Source organism: Lytechinus variegatus, chromosome 1 (genome assembly GCF_018143015.1).
Source record: "Lytechinus variegatus isolate NC3 chromosome 1, Lvar_3.0, whole genome shotgun sequence".
NCBI lineage: Eukaryota > Metazoa > Echinodermata > Echinoidea > Temnopleuroida > Toxopneustidae > Lytechinus > Lytechinus variegatus.
The window spans coordinates 61,290,066-61,311,013 of NC_054740.1; the positions used below are offsets into that span (position 1 = coordinate 61,290,066).

Below are 20,948 nucleotides of genomic sequence, written 5' to 3' on the forward strand. Positions count from 1 at the left end.
TTGATTCAATGATGAAATGAAGTGTATTCTGCTTAACTTGCACTTAATGCGAGAAAAGCTTTAACTATTGCATAACTTCCTCATTTCCTCTGTTCTTCCAGTCAAAGATGCCAGCAGAGAGGGTGCACCAACATTTATTGAGAAGCCAACCATCAAGCAGGAGGATCAGGGTCGTAGAGTGGTCTTTGAGGTCAAGCTGATGGGTGATCCAAAGCCAAACATCAAGTGGCATTACAATGACAGGGAAATCAAAGAGGACAAGAAGTACAGGATGAGATCACAAACCAAGGGTGAGTTCAGCTATGTTCAGTCGGACAGATCAATGATTCAAGATCAATTGATGTTGGAGGACCAGCACCTTGAGAATCAACTGATCTCTCTTGAGATGATTACTTGTAATCATTTTTTATCTTTTAATGCTGTAAGACTAATGTATGATTAAGGAAAAACTTATTTTGGAAGACCAACACATTTACAATTTGGAAAAAATAACTATTTAAAGAGATAATTGATTGTATTTATCTTTGATGCTGTAATGCTTTAAGACCATTCTGTGAATTTGGAATAACTTTCTTTGGATGACCAACACATTCAAAATGAGCTTATATTTCGTGGAGATACATGATTTTCAATACTTTTTCTTAATTAATATTTCTCATTCAAAGCTGTTTGCAAAAGAATGTCTCCCAGAATCCTTTTGCTCCTAAAGATTAAATTCCCCTGATATTTCTTATCATCTATCTCCATGCTGTAATATGGCCTAAGTATGGTCTTTAGGAATTCTTTTATGAGATTATGAAAACTCATCCTTCACATCTTTATTTCCTGTACAGGTAAAGTATACCTTCTTACCCTTGAGGTGAACAATGGTTCCAACACCGACTCAGGAAACTACATAGTGGTTGCAGAAAACGAGAATGGCAAGGCCACATCCACCATCAACCTCAAGTTTGAGCAAGGTCAGTATGAATTGCAAGTTCTCTTTAATGTGGAGGTGTTTTGGCTCTGTGGTTAAGTCTCTTGACTTTGAATTATGAGATCTGGGATTCAAATCCCATCTCAGAACTCTCATTCTTTGACAAGGCATTTATCTACGTTTGCCACTCTCCACCCAGGTGTGGTAAATGGGTACCTGGTAGGAAGGAATTTCTTGAATGCTCAACCTAATCAGGGTAGCTGTGCTAAAGCCGGGGTAGTAGTATGCACCACTTAAAAATTGTATAAAGCACTACGTAAATGTTTTATTATTTTGATTTTAATGGAAATATTTCTTATCCTATACAACTGTATCTGCCCAAGCCAACAAAATAACCAATCTAACTATATTGTCTATTTATGTATTGGATATCCATTGAGTTTTTGAAGCTTTGTTACTCATAGTGATGGTGTAGAGACACTTATACTCTTGCCTAACTCGATAGCTTCAAACTTTTCTGAATATATTTGAGCCTTGTATTTATTTAATTTGAAGGCTAATTATATCAAACAAACACAATTTTGCATAAGGTGCTTTTACACATCTACTATAAATTCATTTACTGAGACCAGAGCTAAAGCTAATAAGATCTGTTGCACTGAAAAACTTTCTAAAATGGAACTTTATTGCTTCAATGCTTCCTATCTGAATAAAGTTTTGATCCTCTGTCTGCATCTCTTTTTCTCTGTTCATGCAGCTCCTGGATCCAAGTTTGGTCCCAAGAAATTCAACCTGCTACCGGAGGTGGAGCCCTCAATGCAGATTGACTTCGGGGAACCTCTCATCGAGCTAGACCTTGGCGAACTCGGCAAGGCCATCCAGCTCGGTGGTGAGCTTGACCAACAGATTGAGGTCACAAGCGAGGGCCCCGAGGCAGTCACTCCGCTCATTGAAGAGGCTGCCCCTCAGAAACCAGTGGTCATTGAAGAGCTCAAAGACCAGGTCTGTCCCGCCCTCCTTGAGGAAGGGTTGGGGGTCAGTTGTGCCCCCTTTACACGTTCACATGCCGATGTTTACCAAGTCCCCGGATTGAGGGGCTTGGAACGTGTATGGCACGAGTGGCCCCCACAAGATTCCCCCCCCATTAGCACGTCCCATACATATCACTTCATTTTATAGTCATGATGATTATAAGCAATAGCATGTTATTTCAGAAAAAAAACCTAGGAAAGCAATCAATTGAAAAGTAGGAACTAATGTTGTATAGAAATCAATATATTCCATTGAATCATAGTCTTTCGAACTTGAGAGAAAAAAATTAAGACTGATTTGATTATATCTGTGTTTTTAGAAATATATATTGGATTGGTTATTCCCTGCTTTTATTTTTCATTATCAACATTCATTTATTGATGTTTTCTCAGTATACTCTTTTTCAGGTGTAATAGCATAAAATTCATATCAACCCATCTATATATATATCTGTCCCTTGACATGTTACCATCCCCATAGATTGAACACTTCATAGCAAGATACATATTCACCAATCACTCGTTTCCCTTTCTTCATTGAAAATGAATTACTTGATTTTGCTGTTGTCCCTTAAATGCCCTCATCATATTCCATTCAAATTCACAATCCATATCAGATAAATATGTAGTCCATAAATTCATGTGTATACTCATTACATTTAAAGTATATTTTCAACCAAGTGTTTGCCAGACATATAATTCATGGTGGTTCACATAATTGTGAACATCTTTCTCTCATATTGGACTGATATCCTGACTCTGTGCAACTGTCATATGCAAGATCCAGTAGAAATGATTTACAAAATACTTGGTTCATATCAACAAATTCTACAAATAAACCTTAAATTACATGATGCAAAAAAGGTACAAACATTAGCTAGTATATAACTTAAGTGAGTATGTAATTCAAATTTAAATCTTATCCGACAAAAAAGTAAGAGTGAAAGTAATAAGATGGTGGTTGATGTAACATTTTGATATGCCACTCATATTGGAAGGCAAAAGTGCTTCTTTTCAAAATGAAATGAATACCAAGTCTTCACTGTGATTCAATTAGAATTATTAATTTTTACTAATTTTTAACCAAGCATAGAGAACTTGATTGTTAATGAATCTCAGAACCAAAACCAAGCTCAAAATACCCTATTAGCTTTTACTACATGCTTCAAAGCATCCAATCCTTACATGTGAACTGGAACGTCAGGGTATTTAACCCTGGTAGTTCTTGGGGCAATAAGGAGTATTTTTGTAAATCAAATCTACTGTGGTCATCAGATCGCTTGTGATGTGCCCCTTACCCATGATCACCCTTCCCTTGTCGTGACCCCTGAGTGTGTATCTTGACCCCACAGGATGTGAAAGATGGCAGCCGTGTCAGTCTTCGTGTCAAGATCACCGGCAGCCCAACCAAGGTCACCTGGTACAAGTGAGTTGATGTCTTATATTATTATTCCAACAAAAATTTGATTTGAATAAAAGGAGAATAATCAAACAAGCAGAACGCTAAAAATTTTCGGCAAAATCGGATGTGAATTAAGAAGTTATGACATTTAAAATTATGCCTATTATTCACAAAACAGTTGGGTGCACATGACAGTGATATGCAAGTGAGAGAGCCGATGTGATCACTAATTTGTGTTTTATTGTATGAGTTCTGAAATATTCTAATATTTGCAGATTTGACAATTAGGAGGCTTTTCATCACATCACATTACACCAATGTCAATTTCACATATCCAGGGAGAAAATCAAACTTTGTTTCACATTATAATGAAAAAAAAGAGAGAAATATATCACACTTTGTGTAATGTTGTTTAGGAGTAGGCCACTGTCTTTTTGCACAGTGTCATGTTGGCTAATGTTGATGGCCTCCCATAACTGCCTGTACTGGCCGCACTGAAACATTGCTCTAAGAGCGCTAACGGTAGGCCCAGTAACATCTTTCAAATTGTGATGCCAAACATGGATCCAAGATGTAAATAAGATGTTGTGACATTATGCATTGCTGCGAAATTCCTGGTTGTGACAGGTCCTTTGTTTAATAGTGCTAATGACGTTTCTGTGCCACTGTTACTGGCATGCCAATACTTCAAAAAATGTCAAAGATCATCTTATACAAAGGAATCCATGATCGATGCCAAGCCCCGTCACCATAATGGCAAAGTTACTGTGATGTTTGCTCGTTTATGAAGCGGACTCCTGTGTGGTTTTCAATGGAAATGAGATTGATAGCGATCATTGAGTCATATTCCTGTTGATTTCAGAGATGGCAAAGAAATCAAGGAAAGCAAGGAAATCAGGATGAGTCAGGCCGGTGAACTCTATCTGCTGGAACTCCTGGACGTCCTGCCAGAAGATACAGGAGACTACAGTGTTGTGGCGTCTAACGCTGCAGGAGAGACAAAGTCTGTGTCCGCAGTCTTTGTTGAAGGTGAGTTCTGTTCTGTTTTAGAACTAGAAGTAGTTGTGGTAATGGGGGGTGATTGTGCATGGCTGTTATAGAAGTTGGTTACTATGAAAATATGGTTATAGTGATTGTCGCAGTGGTAGTGGGTATAAGACTAGTAGTGTTAGGTGTGTTGATAGTAGTGGTGTAGTCATGATTTGGAGGCGTGATACATGTAGCTCAGTCAGTAGAGTGGTGGTTTTGCAATCCGGAAATCCAGGGTAGATTCCTACTAGGTTTGCTAGTGGCCCTTAGTAAGGTATCTATTCTCACTGTCAGATCCCTCAGAGATGAATAAGCTGTTGAAGGAAATCGGATATAATACCACAGATATTCCCATATTGATGATCAAAGTAATGAAATGAGGTATTTGCAGTTTATTGCAAATGTTTTTTGAAGTTTAATCTTTATTTGTTCTCATAATTCTTTTGTGGTTATTTTTTACAGATACACTTGAACCAGGCAAGGGCAAGCCAGGGTATGTATGAAATTTATTAAATATTATGTTTGAATGTAGAGAGATCAACAAGTTCTTGGTTAAAATGGTTTTACTCAGCATAGGAAATACATGCGGGCGACATGACAGCTAAAATCTTCAATTACTGGTATTTGCTATAAAATGAAATGCTTTGGGGCAACCATCGTTTCTAAAGTTGCACCAAAATCTGCCACAAACAATAATCAAGATCATTTAGAAGATCTTTAATTTAAAAAGTAAGTTTTGAGTATAATCTAATAAAATGACCTCCCAAATGTTACAAGAATTCATTAAAAGCAGGACAGATCTTAATGAGAGAAGCTAGATCTTGAAGTTCGTTGTTGACCTGCTGATCTAACTTTCCATATATTGATAAAATATGTACACCATTGTTCCAATGGCATTGTTGTATCTTCCTTCTACATCTCTGCAGTAAAAAGCCGGTTGAAGAGGCCATCACCCCGTCTGGTCAGCAGGGTGTCGAGTCCGCACCACCGGGTGTTGAGGAGGTGATCGGTTCCCAGGCAACCCCAGGAACAGAAAGTGCTACAGACTGGGAGTTTGCTGGTAAGATCACAGTCATTCTCACTTAAACTTTTCGTTATCTTTTACAACTTCATGGATGCCGTTTCACATATCTCTTTAGCTGTGCTTTCTTTATTTTTCTTGGGCCCATTATTAGGACTTACAATTATGGTAACTGCCATTATGGCAATCTAAACAGGGATTAGAAGCAATAAAGCAGCTTATAACAAACAATGTAATACATTTATGAATTCCAAATGTATCAGAGCCTACTTGAAGCTTTAAATTTGTTGACAAAATGGAGGTATTTCCATGTAATATCATTTGAAATTCAATTATTAAGGAAATCCAAAAATTTGGTTCATGTTTTAATATTTCCTGTTGATTTTCTCTTACAGCATTTGTGAAAAATACTTCCACCTGTTTGATATTACAATGCCTGTAATGTAGTTATCTTCAGGTTGCCATGTGATATCGTTATTGTTTTGATATCTCAACTATACAAATGGATGATCAGCATTTACAACTTTCTTAATATTATTCCTTTATTTTCCCCATTAACATGACAGGTAATCTTAGTTTGCATATTCTGTAGATTTTGCAGCTATAATAATGTATGAAGCTTCAGTACTATATTTAGCTCAAACCACCATTGCAAAAGCTATTATAATAATGATATTATTGAGTCTTCATAGATCTCCATTTGTTATCATTATTCTTAACAAGGTATCACTTGCTCTATTAGCTCTATGTGAAGGGATGTATACTTGACTAAAAAATATTTTCAAATAGTTTGTGTCACAAATTGATTTTCCTTTTCATATTGGCTTATGAAATACGTTTTTGTCCGTACAATATAAAAGGCGATACAGGCATGACAAGGGAAGAATATAGTAAGTTGTTAAATTTGAAGATGTGCATAAACATTATTTTTATTACTTTTTTTAAAATCATACTCTTACTGATTTTCAACTAACAATGTTGAAATAATCTATTTGAGAAGCAGCTAACTTCAGATGAACCCATTAGTTGAAGTTAGTGGTGCCTATAAGATTAAATATTTTACTACTAATGTTATTATTATACTCTAAATATAATGTTATGTTTGTGAAATCATACCAAATCACAAGTACCTAAAATCTGTTGTTTTGTTCTGTGCCAACTAAACAGTTGTAATTATATTAACTAAATAAAACAAGTGGCGGCAAAGGGCAACATTTGGAAAATCTTGACTGGAGCTTTGTTCAAGAAAATTATACTGAATATCTACTTTGATTTGTGTAATGAAAGTTTTCGATTAAGTTTGGAAGCCTTTATGGAAACCTTAATGAAGTTCTTAGATATTTTAATATTTCAGGAGAAATAGTTTAGCTCTTAATCAAGAGGCATACATATACATTTTTTTAAGTGGATAGTCTTTTTTCTATCTATTGGCTTTTATCAAGCTTCCAACAACAAGCTTGGCTAAAAATAAAAAATTGTACCCTTTGCCTCCAAACTTTCCAGTTCTTAATTGGTTTATTACTGCATTTAATAGGTTAATGTCAAGTCTGTATACTTTATGATCAATGAATGTTTCTAACACACGTCGCCTCAACCACAGAATCATCCGGAGATATCCCTGTTGAAAGACATGGAGAAGCCTTGGAAGGAATGGAAGGTGACCGCAAACAATCCATTTTTACCCCTTTTATTGCTGCCTGTTGCCATGACGATGCACTCCTCAGAATCTGCACCATTGTCTTTGCACGACGCAATTTCCTTTGTTTTAGCAGTCCCTCGGCAGTTTTAAAGTTGTTTTTGCACCAATAATTTGCTTTGTCTGGCAATTCCTCAGCATTCCTCAGCATTTTCACCCTTTTCTTTTTCACAAAGCAATTTCCTTTGTCTCGGCGATTCCCCAGCACTCTTCACAATTTTCACTATTTTAAATGCACAATGCAATGTCCTTTGTTGTAGCAATCCCATGCTTGCTGAATAATTTGTCATAGATTTTTTACCTTAAAGCTGCATGAAAAGGAAAAAGAAAGTTAATTAAAAATGACACTTGGTAGATTTACTTTAGTCCAGGTCCAAGCTTATGGTCTCAACATACCACCTCTAAATTTTACTGCAATCTCAAATAAGAATGAACATTAAAGTTAGAAGCATGTATAGAGATCATTTCATTAAAACAGACTTGCATGTAATAAAAGCCTTTATCAACACCTTGGAAGTGAAAATAATTTGGACTTGGTCATTAATGCATTTAAGTTGCCACTGAAACCAGTGATACATAGATACACATTCAGATGTAGCAATTTTCCAGCATGTCTGTGACAGGGTAGTATATGACAGATTATAGCCAACCTCCCCTATCTTTAGAAAACCAAGTTGCCACTATTGCCCTAATTGGATTACAATACAATGACCATTCTTTTGAACAGTACAGTGCATTTTCGTAATTTTTATCTATTTCCTCATGAGGAGCTTGCATGATTTCAGGTAGAATGCACATGTAGTTAGAACTCTTCTTTTTGGTCATGCAAGGCACTTATACACCATTTTGCTGAGAAGTAAATATACAGAATGATAAAATGTTCAAAATCGATGGAAATATGGGGCCAGGTATCACAAAGCTTAGCGATTGATTATTGTGCTGAATTGTATGATCGATCACATACAATAATCAGTGCCATCAATCATAGAAATCAGCCCCACCATCAATTGCTAAGCTTCATGTTACAGGGCCCAGGAGAGTATAGAGTCATGTAGATTCAGTTTGACATAGTATTGTATTGTGCTTATATAACTATTGAGCACCATTTTCTGGCACAAATTTGTATACTACAATGATATGCCACCACTGAATAGCTATTAAAAGGAAAATTGGCCATTAGTAATGCTAGTCCATCTCTTCCCCAAAACAAAACAAACCAGAAACAACAACCCTTCAAAATCTCTATCCAAACAAGCAAAAATAGAACAAATGGAAGTAACAAATAGAACAAATAGAACAAATGGAAGAAAAATTGTTTTAATCGTTGTTGCCAAATTTTCTTGATTTTTAGCTTGTGATTTATCATTAGTATAAATGGTAAAATGATGAATATCAAAGTAATAAAATAAGACTTTTTATATTTTTGATCATGATAAAACATTGATTTACAAGTTTGCCATAGTTTTCAAGCTATGAAAATAATTATCCAGTATTTCCTTTGTTTCTATTCCCTTGTCATATTATTGTTGTTCTCTGGTTTAAAATTCTAGAAAATGATAAAAGTGTTGAAAACAGCACTTCTAAATCAATGATATTGAAACTTTCAGTAATTTGATTTTATCACTTCTTCACTGACATTTTAAAAAAATTGTATGTCATATTTATCAGTATGTTGAAAGTGTATATTTTCTCATTCGTTCACTAAAATCTGGAAGATTATATACTCAAAACAGTTTCTGTACAGGAAATGATTATCTTTCTATATGTAAGTGACTTGTTTGTGGATCTATATCAGTTGTTTTCTAGGTGTAATGCTTTTTTTTATCTTGCTTTTAAGTTTGTTCTGCATGTCTTGATTGCTGTGCTGACATGTTTTTTTTTTCATTTTCACTATTTCTGTGTTGATATTATGATTTAATTGAATGACACATGGTATAGTATAAATGAATTCTTGTTGAATTTATCAATGGTATTGGATTCTGTACACATTATATTCCTTTTATGTAGGTTTTGCTTGTAGCACAGCACAGTGTAAGAGCTCTCCCTGTAAGATTTATTTTGATTCTAACAAAATCAATGTCACATGTTTCCATTTATACCTCATATCTCCTTTATAATGCAAGATATCACGATGACAAAATATGAATATTTTTCCAGGGTCAAGATATGATATAGTCTAGATCTATTGGAATATATTTTCTATTCATCTCATTTGAAAGCTTGTAATTCTAAAAGGAACAATTGATCTATCACACTGTGACATCTCACAATTAATATTTGAATTATGTAATCACTTTTATAATTGGGAATACATTTCTCACATTTTAGGTCCATAAATATATTTCAGCAGGTACATATGCTGCATTGAATTTCCCCCTTTCTTGTTTACTTTTTAATATTGTGAATTCGTATGACAGTAATACCTTTTTAGCAACCGACTGTCTATAAAGACCACCCTTTTGGATTCCCTTTAATGATATTCCATCAATGAAACACGATGTTTTCCAGTTACCTATTGAAAGAGAACACTTGCTTATAAAGACAACTTTCATGGTCTCCATTGTATAGTTCATACATACAGGTTTGAATTCAATTCAATTCAACTGTTCTACATTAATTACTTTTGAAATATATTGGAAAGGAGGGGATGGTGGGTGGATGTTCCACCTCCTTAAATTCCAAATAATCTCCGTGCATATTCTTGTGAATATTTTCTAACGTGTTCAAATCCTGCCTCTGTTCTACAGGAAAGAGGAAGAAGAAGGACAAAGGTCCAGTTGATATCTCACCGTACTTCGTTGAGACACCCAGTAAATGCTCCACTCCTGAAGGTAAGAACGTGGATGAATAGTGTACAGGATACGAAGGGGGGGGGGGGGGTGGTTGACCCCCTAATGATTTGATCAAGTGATGAATCAAGAGAAATGTAGAATGAAAGAAAGAAAAAGAAAGAGAGAGAGAGCTTGGTCATGAACCTTAGCAATACTCTTGTTTTGTATTAAAAAAGAGAAATGAATATAAATTTTGGGTCATTTTACTCCGATTTAACCATTGTTACCGTCTTTCTCAGTCTAGCTGTGTATGGATCTAGAGGAGAAATCGGTAATAAGGGAAAATAGAATATGCATCATGGGCGAGGTTATAAACTCAAGAGTTCCCTAATGCATATACTCTGTAATAGCTGCATGTATATTCAATATAGTCAAACCCATCTTAGCCGCAACCTGTCTGTAGTGAAAACCTGTGTTTCGTTGCCTGTATCATTGTCTCCCATTTGGCCTTAATAGACATGTCTTACTGTAGGGAATTTTCAAAGAGGATCCAATATATGTAGCCTTTCATGAACATGATGTTTTCTTTTATACCATATAGGTCAGAATGTGACATTTGAAGCCATTGTAGCTGGTGAACCTACCCCAACAGTCAAATGGTTCAAAGGAAAGAACGAGGTCAAAGATGGAATGAAGGGAAGATATGCTGTAAGTATTTACTCATGATTTTTTAAGAATTCATTCAGATATTTATTGCAACCATGACAGTTAGATAATTGGCAGTATATACATTTTCTACACATATTTAAATGGTGACACAACATTTCCTCCAGGCTTAAAGGACAAGTCCACCCCCAACAAAGAGTTGAATGGAATAAATGCAGAAACATCCAACGAGTATAACACTGACAATTTCATCAAAATCGGTTGTAAAATAACAAAGTTATGACATTTGTAAGTTTCACTTAATTTCCCAAAACATTTATATGCACATCCTGTTCAGTGTGCAAATGAGGGAGCTGATGACATCACTCACTATTTCTTTTGTATTTCATTATATGAAATATGATTTATTCTCATTTTCTCCTCATTGTCCTTGAAACAAAGTTTCATTCCTCCCTGAACATTTTATGAATCAGTCAAGTTGGTCATTATTGTCAAATCTGTAAAAATTAGAATACTGTATATTTCAAACAATAAAAAACAAGAAATAGTGAGTGAGGGACATCATTGACTCTCACATTTGCATGTCATTGAGTTGTTTATATAACTGTTTTGTGAAAAATAAGCGAAACTTCAAAATTCTTATTTTACATCCGATTTTGATGAAATTTTCAGCGTTATGCTTGTTCGATTTTTCCCTAATCGATTCAAATCAACATATTTAGGATGGACTTGACCTTTAATTTCATCTAAGGTGTAGGGTTAGGATTGAAGTAGTGTTTTATGTTAGGTTTAGGGTAGGGTGTAGTGTTCAACCAAGGGTTGAAGTTGGTCATTCATTTAGTGTGTGGAATTTAGAGCGGAGCAATTGTCGCCAGAGCAAATGTCATGGAACCATGTAAAAAGCACATATAGGAACAAGTAATAAGTATAGAGGAAAGGAGATTTAATAATAATAATAATAATAGCTGGAGTTATGAAGCACTTTTTGCCAGAGGATACAAAGCAGTGCTATTATTACCCCAGCTTTAGCTCGAGCTACCATCACCGGCACTCAGTGCATGCAAGGAATTTACTCTTGCCGGGTACCCATTTACCTCACCTGGGTCGAGTGCAGCTCAGTGTGGATAATTTTCTTGCTGAAGGAAAACACACCATGGCTGTGATTCGAACCGACAACCCTCTGTTTCAAAGGCGAGAGTCGGAACCACTAGACCACGACGCACCCACAAAATTTTATTTAGGTTTCAAAGATTTATGTGTTGATGGAACCTTCGGAGGAACTACCTACAACATGTATTTTGGGGCAGTTGGTATGCTTTAAGGAATAATTTGCTTGGAGAAATTAACTCCCTTTATACTTTTAAAGAATATTTTATTAATACAGCAATTTAAACAGCAGGATTTATCCTAAACTAAATGCAAAGAACGAATGAATGTGTATTTCACAATGCACAATTGTTCATGAGATATCAAATGTTTTTCCGGTTATGGTTATGATCATATGCTTGATACATTTATCAAACCATGCTTTCCCAATTGCAGGTGAAATACAATGAAAAGACGAGGGTCCACTCCCTAGCGATCAAGAATGCCGACTCGATGGACTCCGGAAAGTTCTCCTGCAAGCTCGAGAACGAGCACGGCAAGGACGAGCGTGTATTCTCCCTCATGGTCACACGTAAGTACCGGACACCACCGGCTCCTCCCTCAGTCCACCTATTCTCTTTCATCTTCTTCTCCCCTGCGGCTTTCCCAAATGCCACTTCTTCTATTTTCGTCCTCTCCCCTTCGGCTCGCCCGAAATCTTCCTCCTCGCTCCCTCCATGCTGGAGCGTCGTGAAGGAAAAGGATAATTCCCAGGGAGTGGTTTTGGGGGATTAGTTTGAATTTGCTGATATCGGAATCAGATTATTGAATTCTTTTGAAATAGTGAGGTTTGCAGTGTTGGTGAGTTGAGGATAAAAACATGTGAAGAAATGATAACACACGATTATGCACCCCACACATCTGGAGTAGTCCACATAGGTGTTGCTGTGATTGTAATCACTCGACTCAATGGTTTTATTTTCATTTATTAGAAACACATGAGATTCGAGGCAGTGTGATGATGACGCAGATCTTTGGATCTCTCTGGCCTTTTTTCTCAAAGGCTGTTATACAGTAGGTGTAAACTTGAGAAAATAAACGTTGATTTTAGAAAACACGTTCTAATTTGGTGTGTCAATCACTTCAATTTGTCTCTGTAGAAACAGCTGTTTGATTAAAAAAAATACATGTGCAATGTTCTAGGGTTTAGAAAACTTACACATCTATAGACGAGTTGCTTCCCAAATTATTTCAGAGTAGTCTGTCATTTGACTTCTTTCTATTATATAGAGGGCTTGCAAGAGTTAAAATTTTGACCTTGATTATATGCAAAGGCCACCTTATCATTGTCGTTTGGAAGAAGGTAAAAAAAATAATTTTACAGCAAATGATTTCGATCAATTCAAGATGACATACCAGAATAGCCTAACATTCAAAGTCAATCCATAGGCTTATTGGAGATCATAGATCCTGAATTTGACCGATATGAATTAGAGAATTCAGATTCAATTGCTTTGAAGATTAAATTGATGCTGTATGGGACGTAAAAGACATTTTGAAAGTTTTAATACTTTGTGTTAGGGAAAAAATCCATCATAACGAATTTGAAAAGAAAATTCTTTCATCCGAGTAAAAAGGACATATTTGGCATAGCTGTTTGTAGGCTTTTATCAATTTGTTTTTCGTAATCTTTTTGATATCTAATAAAGGTTTGGATTAAAAATTATACATGTAGTAGATGATGCTAAACTTATCAGGATTTCTTCAATGGAATGAAGTTTTATTGAAATGGTAAACATATTCAATAGAATAATTAAAAATTACTCTGTAAATTTGTCTAAATGAACTCTTCTGTATGGCACACATCATCTGTCAAAACTTTGACTTTATTATTGTTCTATTTGTTAGCATAACAAATAACTTTTTCAAGGCATCATATTATCATTTCATTCAGGAGCAACTTGTTTGGATATTATTTTCCTTAAAGTGTCAATACTCTTGCAGAGTAATTCAATAGTCAATATTTTGCGACAAAAACCAACAACTGCAAAGTCATTATTTCAGATGATTCAATAATTTGATCTTGATTATCATTTTTTATTAGGGCGATTTCCTCACTAAATTACAGCATACACAATTATACTCTTATCTATAGCCTGTCTTCCTTTGCCTATTTAGAGGAATTGTAAAGTTTGAAGAATATTGAAGAATGAAAATGTATGTTACATGTAATCATGTGGAGTTTCAGGTTTTGATATAAATGTGTTATTGATTTAGATTAACAAAATGTTTACTTCGAAGTCAAATTGTTCTAACGTTTCAACTGAGTTAAGGAATTTTAGTTCATATGTGAATGATTCTCTAAAAAAGAAACAAAACGAACAATACGTCTTTACACCATTTGTTCAGATATATCAAATGTAATTTAAAATTAAATAGTATTATGTCATCAAAAGCTGTTGATGAATTGTTTTTTGAATAATTATAGATGTATGTTTTGATAGTCCATCAGATGAAAAGTAAAGGTGCTAATTATTACAATTTTTTTTTAAATATAATTTTGATATATATCTATACATGTCTTTTGATGTTTTAATATTGGTGTTAATAGCTGATAATAAATCTGATTGTGTGGCCTTGAGTGTGAATTAATTTCTGCACCCTCTCTGATTGGTTGTCACCAGATTAAGTAATCCCTTTATATAATCTCTTTTCATATTATATATTTATATACATATATATACACATCCAATTTATATTCTTGAAATGCGCCATTGTGCACAGATATACACATGTATCATTCATATAACGTATACTCTCACAACATCATTCTCAATTCGATTTATACCTTGTTATCATATTTGTGTTTTTAAAATAAATAAAATTCTAACAATGATCACCCCAAACATCAGTTACACGCAATTACCCTTCATCGTTGCTACACAGTTGCTTGGAAGAGTATACTCGTCTCAAAAATAATAATAACCCCTGTAAAAATAACAAAACCATCATTCTAATATTGTTAAGTATCCAGTGTGTAGACATTCAGTCGGTACAGAAGTGGAGTTAACCAAGAGAGGGAGCCATTTGATTTGAAGTCTGTTTATTTTTCTTTAATAACACTCAGCTTTTGTTGTTGTTTTGAGAGTTTGTCCTGTCACTTATAGATAATAACTGATAGTATTTGAGTTGATGGAATTAATACTCTCACAGTGTTGGTGTTGATGTTGCTCTTTTTTCTCCATGCTTTTGACTTCTACTTTGCTGGTATTTTTTATTTTAAAGGAGATATTTCTCTCTAAGCTTTTCTCTGACCATGGCTTAGTGGAATTGCTGTGATCGAAATGTAATGAAGCATTACGCAGAGCAGAAATATTCAATTTTTATCTAGTTTTACTTTCACAAAGTAAAGTTAGGCAAATTACTGAAAAAATAATATATTTTTTTTAAAAGAACTTGATCAGGAATAGCTAAATATCTGAAAGCTGTCCGAAGAATTATGTTATTCTCACAGATTAAAGAATATTCATTAAATAAACCTTCACCTTTGAAATACAGAATTTATAACCATAGCAATCAAAGTAAAATCTGTGTGAACTGTATTTGGCCATAGAACATGTTGGTAAATACATTAACGCACGCACCAAAAGGTCCGTCATATTTTACAATCAAACCTTTTTGTATCAAATCTTTGATGTGATTTGTTTGTGATTTTATACAAGTCATAATCTTTCATCTCTGTTCAACTACCATTTTTGTATATACGCCATATTACCTCTTGTGATCACATTCCAAAATTATGTCAGAATGTACTTGTCTGTCCCCGAAACACCATTCTAATGTCACTCATACACATACTTGTATACATCACACACGCAAAAATCCACCCTTCGTGTGGATTATGTTTAAAAGCGATTTCTGCACTCCGATGCTTTGAAGGTTATGTTGCATCCTGCAAATTTTGTATCGCAACTCGGTTGACGTATGCCCCGACCCATCCCAAGGATTACAAGGGCTTTCAGAGAATGGCAACATTTTGTTTCTTTTGAACAAGGCAAATGTGGCATCACTTAATACCGGTCTTGCCCCTAACTGTTACCCATCATGCCTTTCCCTCCCCTTCCTCATTTTACCGTACTCATTTACTATGATTTCACCCCCTCCTCTTTCATACCATCCCATCAGACCTCCGATCCTACCCGTCGAACCCCCTTGTGATCACGTCTCACCAGCACATTGCTCATGTCGCCCGGCTTCGGCAACCATGGCACTTTATTACCAGCACAATGTGGCACCAAAAACTAGCAAAATGGAAATGCAAAAGAGAAGAGTTTCCAACCCCCCCTTTTATTCTTTCTCCACCCCCAAGTTTTGTCTTATCAATCCCAAGTTTAATTATTTTGCGAGGCGACCCTGACGTCATCTTTTTATCATTTGCATTCCGACGATTGACCACCATCTCTCAGTCGAAGGGGAAGAGGATGAAGAAGGAGAAGGTACAATGCTTTCAAAGTGATTCTTTCTAATGTGATGGTGGAGGAATGGTTGGTCAGAAACCTTGAAGACTCTTCAATCTTAAGGTCAACATTTACATTCATTTTCCTGTTAAAAGACATCTTTTCGCATCAGTGGTGTCGGCTCGAAATTATTGTAAAGAAAAAATGTAGACATTAAACAAAAATTTCTTTTGAACTTATTAGTCGTCAAATGTCAATGTGCTGTAAATATGTTGTGTAGCCTTTATACATGAAGCTGTTTTTGTGGCTACCCTACTGTTCAAGATACAATTCTTACAGCTTTTATTGCCTTCTCATTTAGCTTCTTTGTCAATTAAACAAGTGAATATCCCTTTTTGCATGAGTGAATTTTGCAATACCAAAAGCAAAGTGCCTCCTTAATTTTTTTGAAATCAGATTCTTAATTCTCCCTAGTATATGAATGTCTAACTTGAGTGACACATGTAATGCAAATGCTGTCTTTATATAACAAGAAAGTGTAAAACAACTATTCTCCACCATCATATTGAAATTCATTAAACCTGAGTTTTTCCAGGACACCATAATTTGATATTTATGACCATTGTGCCCAGTTTGATAAGTCAGTTCCCCAATCTATAAATTATCGAACTTAACTGCTATGAGAGAATATAATGTCATATAAACATTGGTGAGTAACGTGCCAGTTGTGTCACAGGTGTAGCGTATAGTGACTCGGAGGTTTCAAAGTGCAGCTTTGCAGACACCATAGATTTTGTAGATCACAAAGCTTGAAGTGGAGGAAAGAAATCCTGGTGATTTACTGGATTTTTTTGTGCTGTTGTAAAGCGCGGTTTCATAAACATCAAAAGTACAATCCAATAACTTTTCTTTATATGACAATAAAGTAAATTATTTGCCATGAACAAAATTTGGCTTTCAATTTGTTAAATTCTGAATTATCGTTTATAATTTTTGTTGATTTTGATAATACTTCAAAATACAGTAATAGGGTGACAAAATAATTCCTGCCTTGCCCTGAAGACATTCTAAAGAAGTCTTAAAGAATCAAAACCTAAAAATAAAGCAGGAAGATTTGCCATCTTATTAAGAGCCAACTTTTTTCTTACTTTCTTTCAAGATTTGGAGAAGTTATTGGATTTTAGAAAATGGGCCAATTTTGTTCTGTAATCAAATTTAATGCATATGACTTTGTGCAGTGCCTAAGTATTAATGATTTTAATCACCTTTTATAAAGAAAAAAATATCAAACAAAGTAAAATTTGGTGATTGGTGATAAAAATGGCATAACAGGCAGTGGCGTACAGATGGGGGGCTTGGAGACACTGTCCCCCCAAAAAAAAAATTTACGACCAAGAAAAAAAAGATGAAAGGAAAGAGAAGGATGAAATACAATATTATTTTCTGATTATAATGTCAAAATCTTTCACAAACTTGGTTTTTGTATAAATAAAATATCAAAATTTTTCGCTCGCTTGCAACTTTTTAAAAAGAAATTTTGCCCAATACGCCATATCTATCCACCTCAAAATGTTGGGCTCATTATGCCACTAATTACAGGCACTGTGCACAGGAATAAGCAATGAATTTGTTTGCATAATAAAAATGGCTGGCCTAGTGAGATTAGCTTCATAGAAACTACATCATGTCAGTATATTCCATGCCTACGCTTATGTTTCTCCATTCATTCATTCATTCATTCATACATACATATTCATTTCCCATGGATTTGTTTTTTGATCCAATATCCACTATCATCAATTCATCATACATTGGTTTATTATTTCATTGTGTAAAGCCTTACCGTGTAAACACATCCTCAAACATTGTTTTTTTTTCCATATTCATCAGGGCCCTGCCTTACAAGGAGTTGCGATTGATCCAATCAATTTCAGTTATGGAGATCTATTGATGACAATAACACTGATGCATCGAGCACAACAACACTTTGAATGGATGTATCTATTCTAGATGTTGGGATCATTGACTTTCCATAGTTGAAATCAATTGGATCAATCGCAAATCTTTGTGAGATTGACCCATTTTTACATGCCATAGGATGCGGTTCAACATACATGTTAGTGTAAACGTATATGTACCTAACAAAAGTTTTTTGTCTCTGTAAATACAAAAGTTACAAGTTTTTTCAAGTATTTGAAGTGGAAGTCAAAAATTGTAATCAATATTTCTAACAACCTGTATTCAGTTTTGACACAATATTTATCTTTATGAGGAAGATATACATTCGATTGTTGATTATTATCTGTATATTATGACTATAAAATTGATGTATACTTGTTGAGGTTTTTTTTTCTTCAAAATAATTAGTAATTTTCTTAGAATGAATTATTTGCACCAGCACAAGCACACATTTCACACTTCCCCACTTCCATTTACCTTCAATTTCATATCTCCTTCAGCACATCTTTCATTGCACTTTGTCAAATCAAGTTTCATTAAGGATTTTAACAGACAGAAATCCTTACATAAATTTCAATCTCTTTGAAGGACAAGTCCAACCCAACAAAAAGTTGAATTGAATAAAAAGAGAAAAATCCAACAAGCATAACACTGAAAATTTCATCAAAATCAGAAGTAAAATAAGAAAGTTATGACAAAGTTTTGCTTAATTTCACAAAACAGTTATATGCACATCCTGGTCAGTATGCAAATAAGGAGACTGATGATGTCATTCACTCACTATTTATTTTGCATTTTATTATATGAAATATGAAATATGAAATATTCAAATTTTCTCCTCATTGTCAAGTTAAACAACAATTAATTCCTCCCTGAACATGTGGAATTAGCATTGTTTAATACTATATGGTTCTGCCAAGTTGGTCCTTATTGTCAAATCTGTAAGAAATGAAATATTGTATAATTCAAACAATAAAAAACAAAAGAAATAGTGAGTGAGTGACATCACCGACTCTCTCATTTGCATGTCACTGAGTTGTGCATATCACTGTTTTGTGAAAAAGTAAGAGAAACTTTAAAATGCCATAACTTATTTTACATCTGATTTTCATGACATTTTCAGTGTTCTGCTAGATTGACTTTCTTCTAATTAATCAAATGAACATTTTTCCTGGATGGACTTGACCTTTTTTCATTTATGCAGAGACTTTAGAAATGAAATTGGGGAGCATTTCATGAAACAAACCCTTGTACTAAGCTACTGAAATCCTTGCTTCTGATTGACTGAGAGCAACCTAGTCAGTGAAATTCACTGATAACAGTTTTAATGAAGAACTTTCCAGATCATGAAAGAATAGCAGGAAATAAGATTTTTGCTTTGTAATGCTTAAGGTATTTGTTCAGGTGTATGTAACTGTTAAAACAAGTCAAAAATCCTAAACATTAAAGCACCAAGCCATTTGAAAGTGTGTCTTTGATTAAGACTGGCAATTTGATTTCATTCTTAACAAAAATGTACATACACAAAATCCATTTTCAGGTTCTTCAAAAGAGCTTTTGAGAATGATATTCAGACATATTTATTTTTACGATTGTTATCTAGAAAAGACTCAGTCATACCTGTAACTAATGATCATTATGATAATAATACTATGGAATTCATATTAAGCTTGAATCACTTTGGATCTCTATGTGATAAAGGTATCAAAATTGACATAAGGAATAGGGAGACAGAAGTGAGAAGGTTCAATTATGAGTAAACATGGATTTTTACAGATTTTGAGAAAAAGATGGGTTTGTGTGGATATTGGGGTGCACTTGGACAGGTTATCATCAGATAGTAGGTTTCAACCTCATTATTCATTCTTTCATGCCTCACCGTCATCATCCGAAGATCCATCTTGTATTCTCTCATCTCACGTTCATCTCTCCACATCATATCCTTTCCTTTTTCATTCAATGCAATTGATGACCTGTACTCTCATCATTCATTCCATCCCTTCATCTGCACTTCATCTGCACTCGCACCGAGATAAAAGAATTCTAATTCTCAAGATTTTCATCTTGATGACTTTCTTTTCAAGTTTCAATTTTCCCTCACCATGAAGTGCAAGATGACTGACTGCCGAGTTCCTGTCTCTCTTTCTCTCTCTATCTCTCTTCACCCTCTCCCCCAATACTTGCCCCGCCCTGTCTCCGCCCTATGATGCATCGACCACCCAACTTTTAACCACCACCACTACCACCACCACCACTACCACACCCTGCCTGCAGGCAACAGAGGTATATGGATTGTTGTTTTGAATTGCAACAGCGCCCCCAATCGGGCATTCATTGTCAGTTGATAAATTGCTAGCACTTTTCAGTAGTGTTTAGTGTTTTCCCTCAACAAGATGCTAAAATGAGGTTGTCTAGACTTCCTGTGTTTATTTAGCAAACTATAATTATGTCTGAATGAATTTAGGTGTTAAAATCTGTTACAATATTTTGGAAAATCGAATTATTAAGGATTAGACCGTTCATCATAGCATTTCAATTTTATATTTTTATGATAAAAATGTTCAGAATGATAGCAACCCACATCAGTCAGAGATTTGAGACATCAATTACAGAATTGAAATAATAATATCTTGTTCATTTTATGTTCATACAACACATTATTGATTATTTCATCCCAAATCCTAAATTTCAATGTTTTTTTTTATTCATGAATGATGTATATATCTTGCCTCAAAGCAATAAAGACTACTGAAAAGTGTTTCTATTGTATATATTCAAAACAATGATCTTGCATAACCCACCCTGAATTTTAGCACTTTTAGAAAAAAATACAAATGATCGATACTTTTTCTGAAATGAAATGTTTCTTTTGACCTGTACCTTACAAGAGTAAATCACTCTGAGAACCTGATTT

General features: G+C 34.7%; 1 protein-coding gene across 4 annotated transcripts in view; it reads left to right on the forward strand.

The window, feature by feature from the left end:
* Positions 1-20,948, forward strand: part of LOC121418826 (twitchin-like) — a 130,214-nt gene that overhangs the window by 19,925 nt on the left and 89,341 nt on the right. For all 4 annotated transcript variants that reach the window (XM_041613001.1, XM_041613016.1, XM_041613008.1 and 1 more), the window contains exons 9-20: positions 102-290; positions 834-959; positions 1,674-1,918; positions 3,300-3,373; positions 4,212-4,378; positions 4,841-4,871; positions 5,305-5,438; positions 7,000-7,056; positions 9,843-9,926; positions 10,468-10,574; positions 12,075-12,210; positions 20,309-20,317. In XM_041613001.1, coding sequence (XP_041468935.1) covers positions 102-290; positions 834-959; positions 1,674-1,918; positions 3,300-3,373; positions 4,212-4,378; positions 4,841-4,871; positions 5,305-5,438; positions 7,000-7,056; positions 9,843-9,926; positions 10,468-10,574; positions 12,075-12,210; positions 20,309-20,317 — 1,359 coding nt within the window. The remainder of the gene's footprint in view (positions 1-101; positions 291-833; positions 960-1,673; positions 1,919-3,299; positions 3,374-4,211; positions 4,379-4,840; positions 4,872-5,304; positions 5,439-6,999; positions 7,057-9,842; positions 9,927-10,467; positions 10,575-12,074; positions 12,211-20,308; positions 20,318-20,948) is intronic.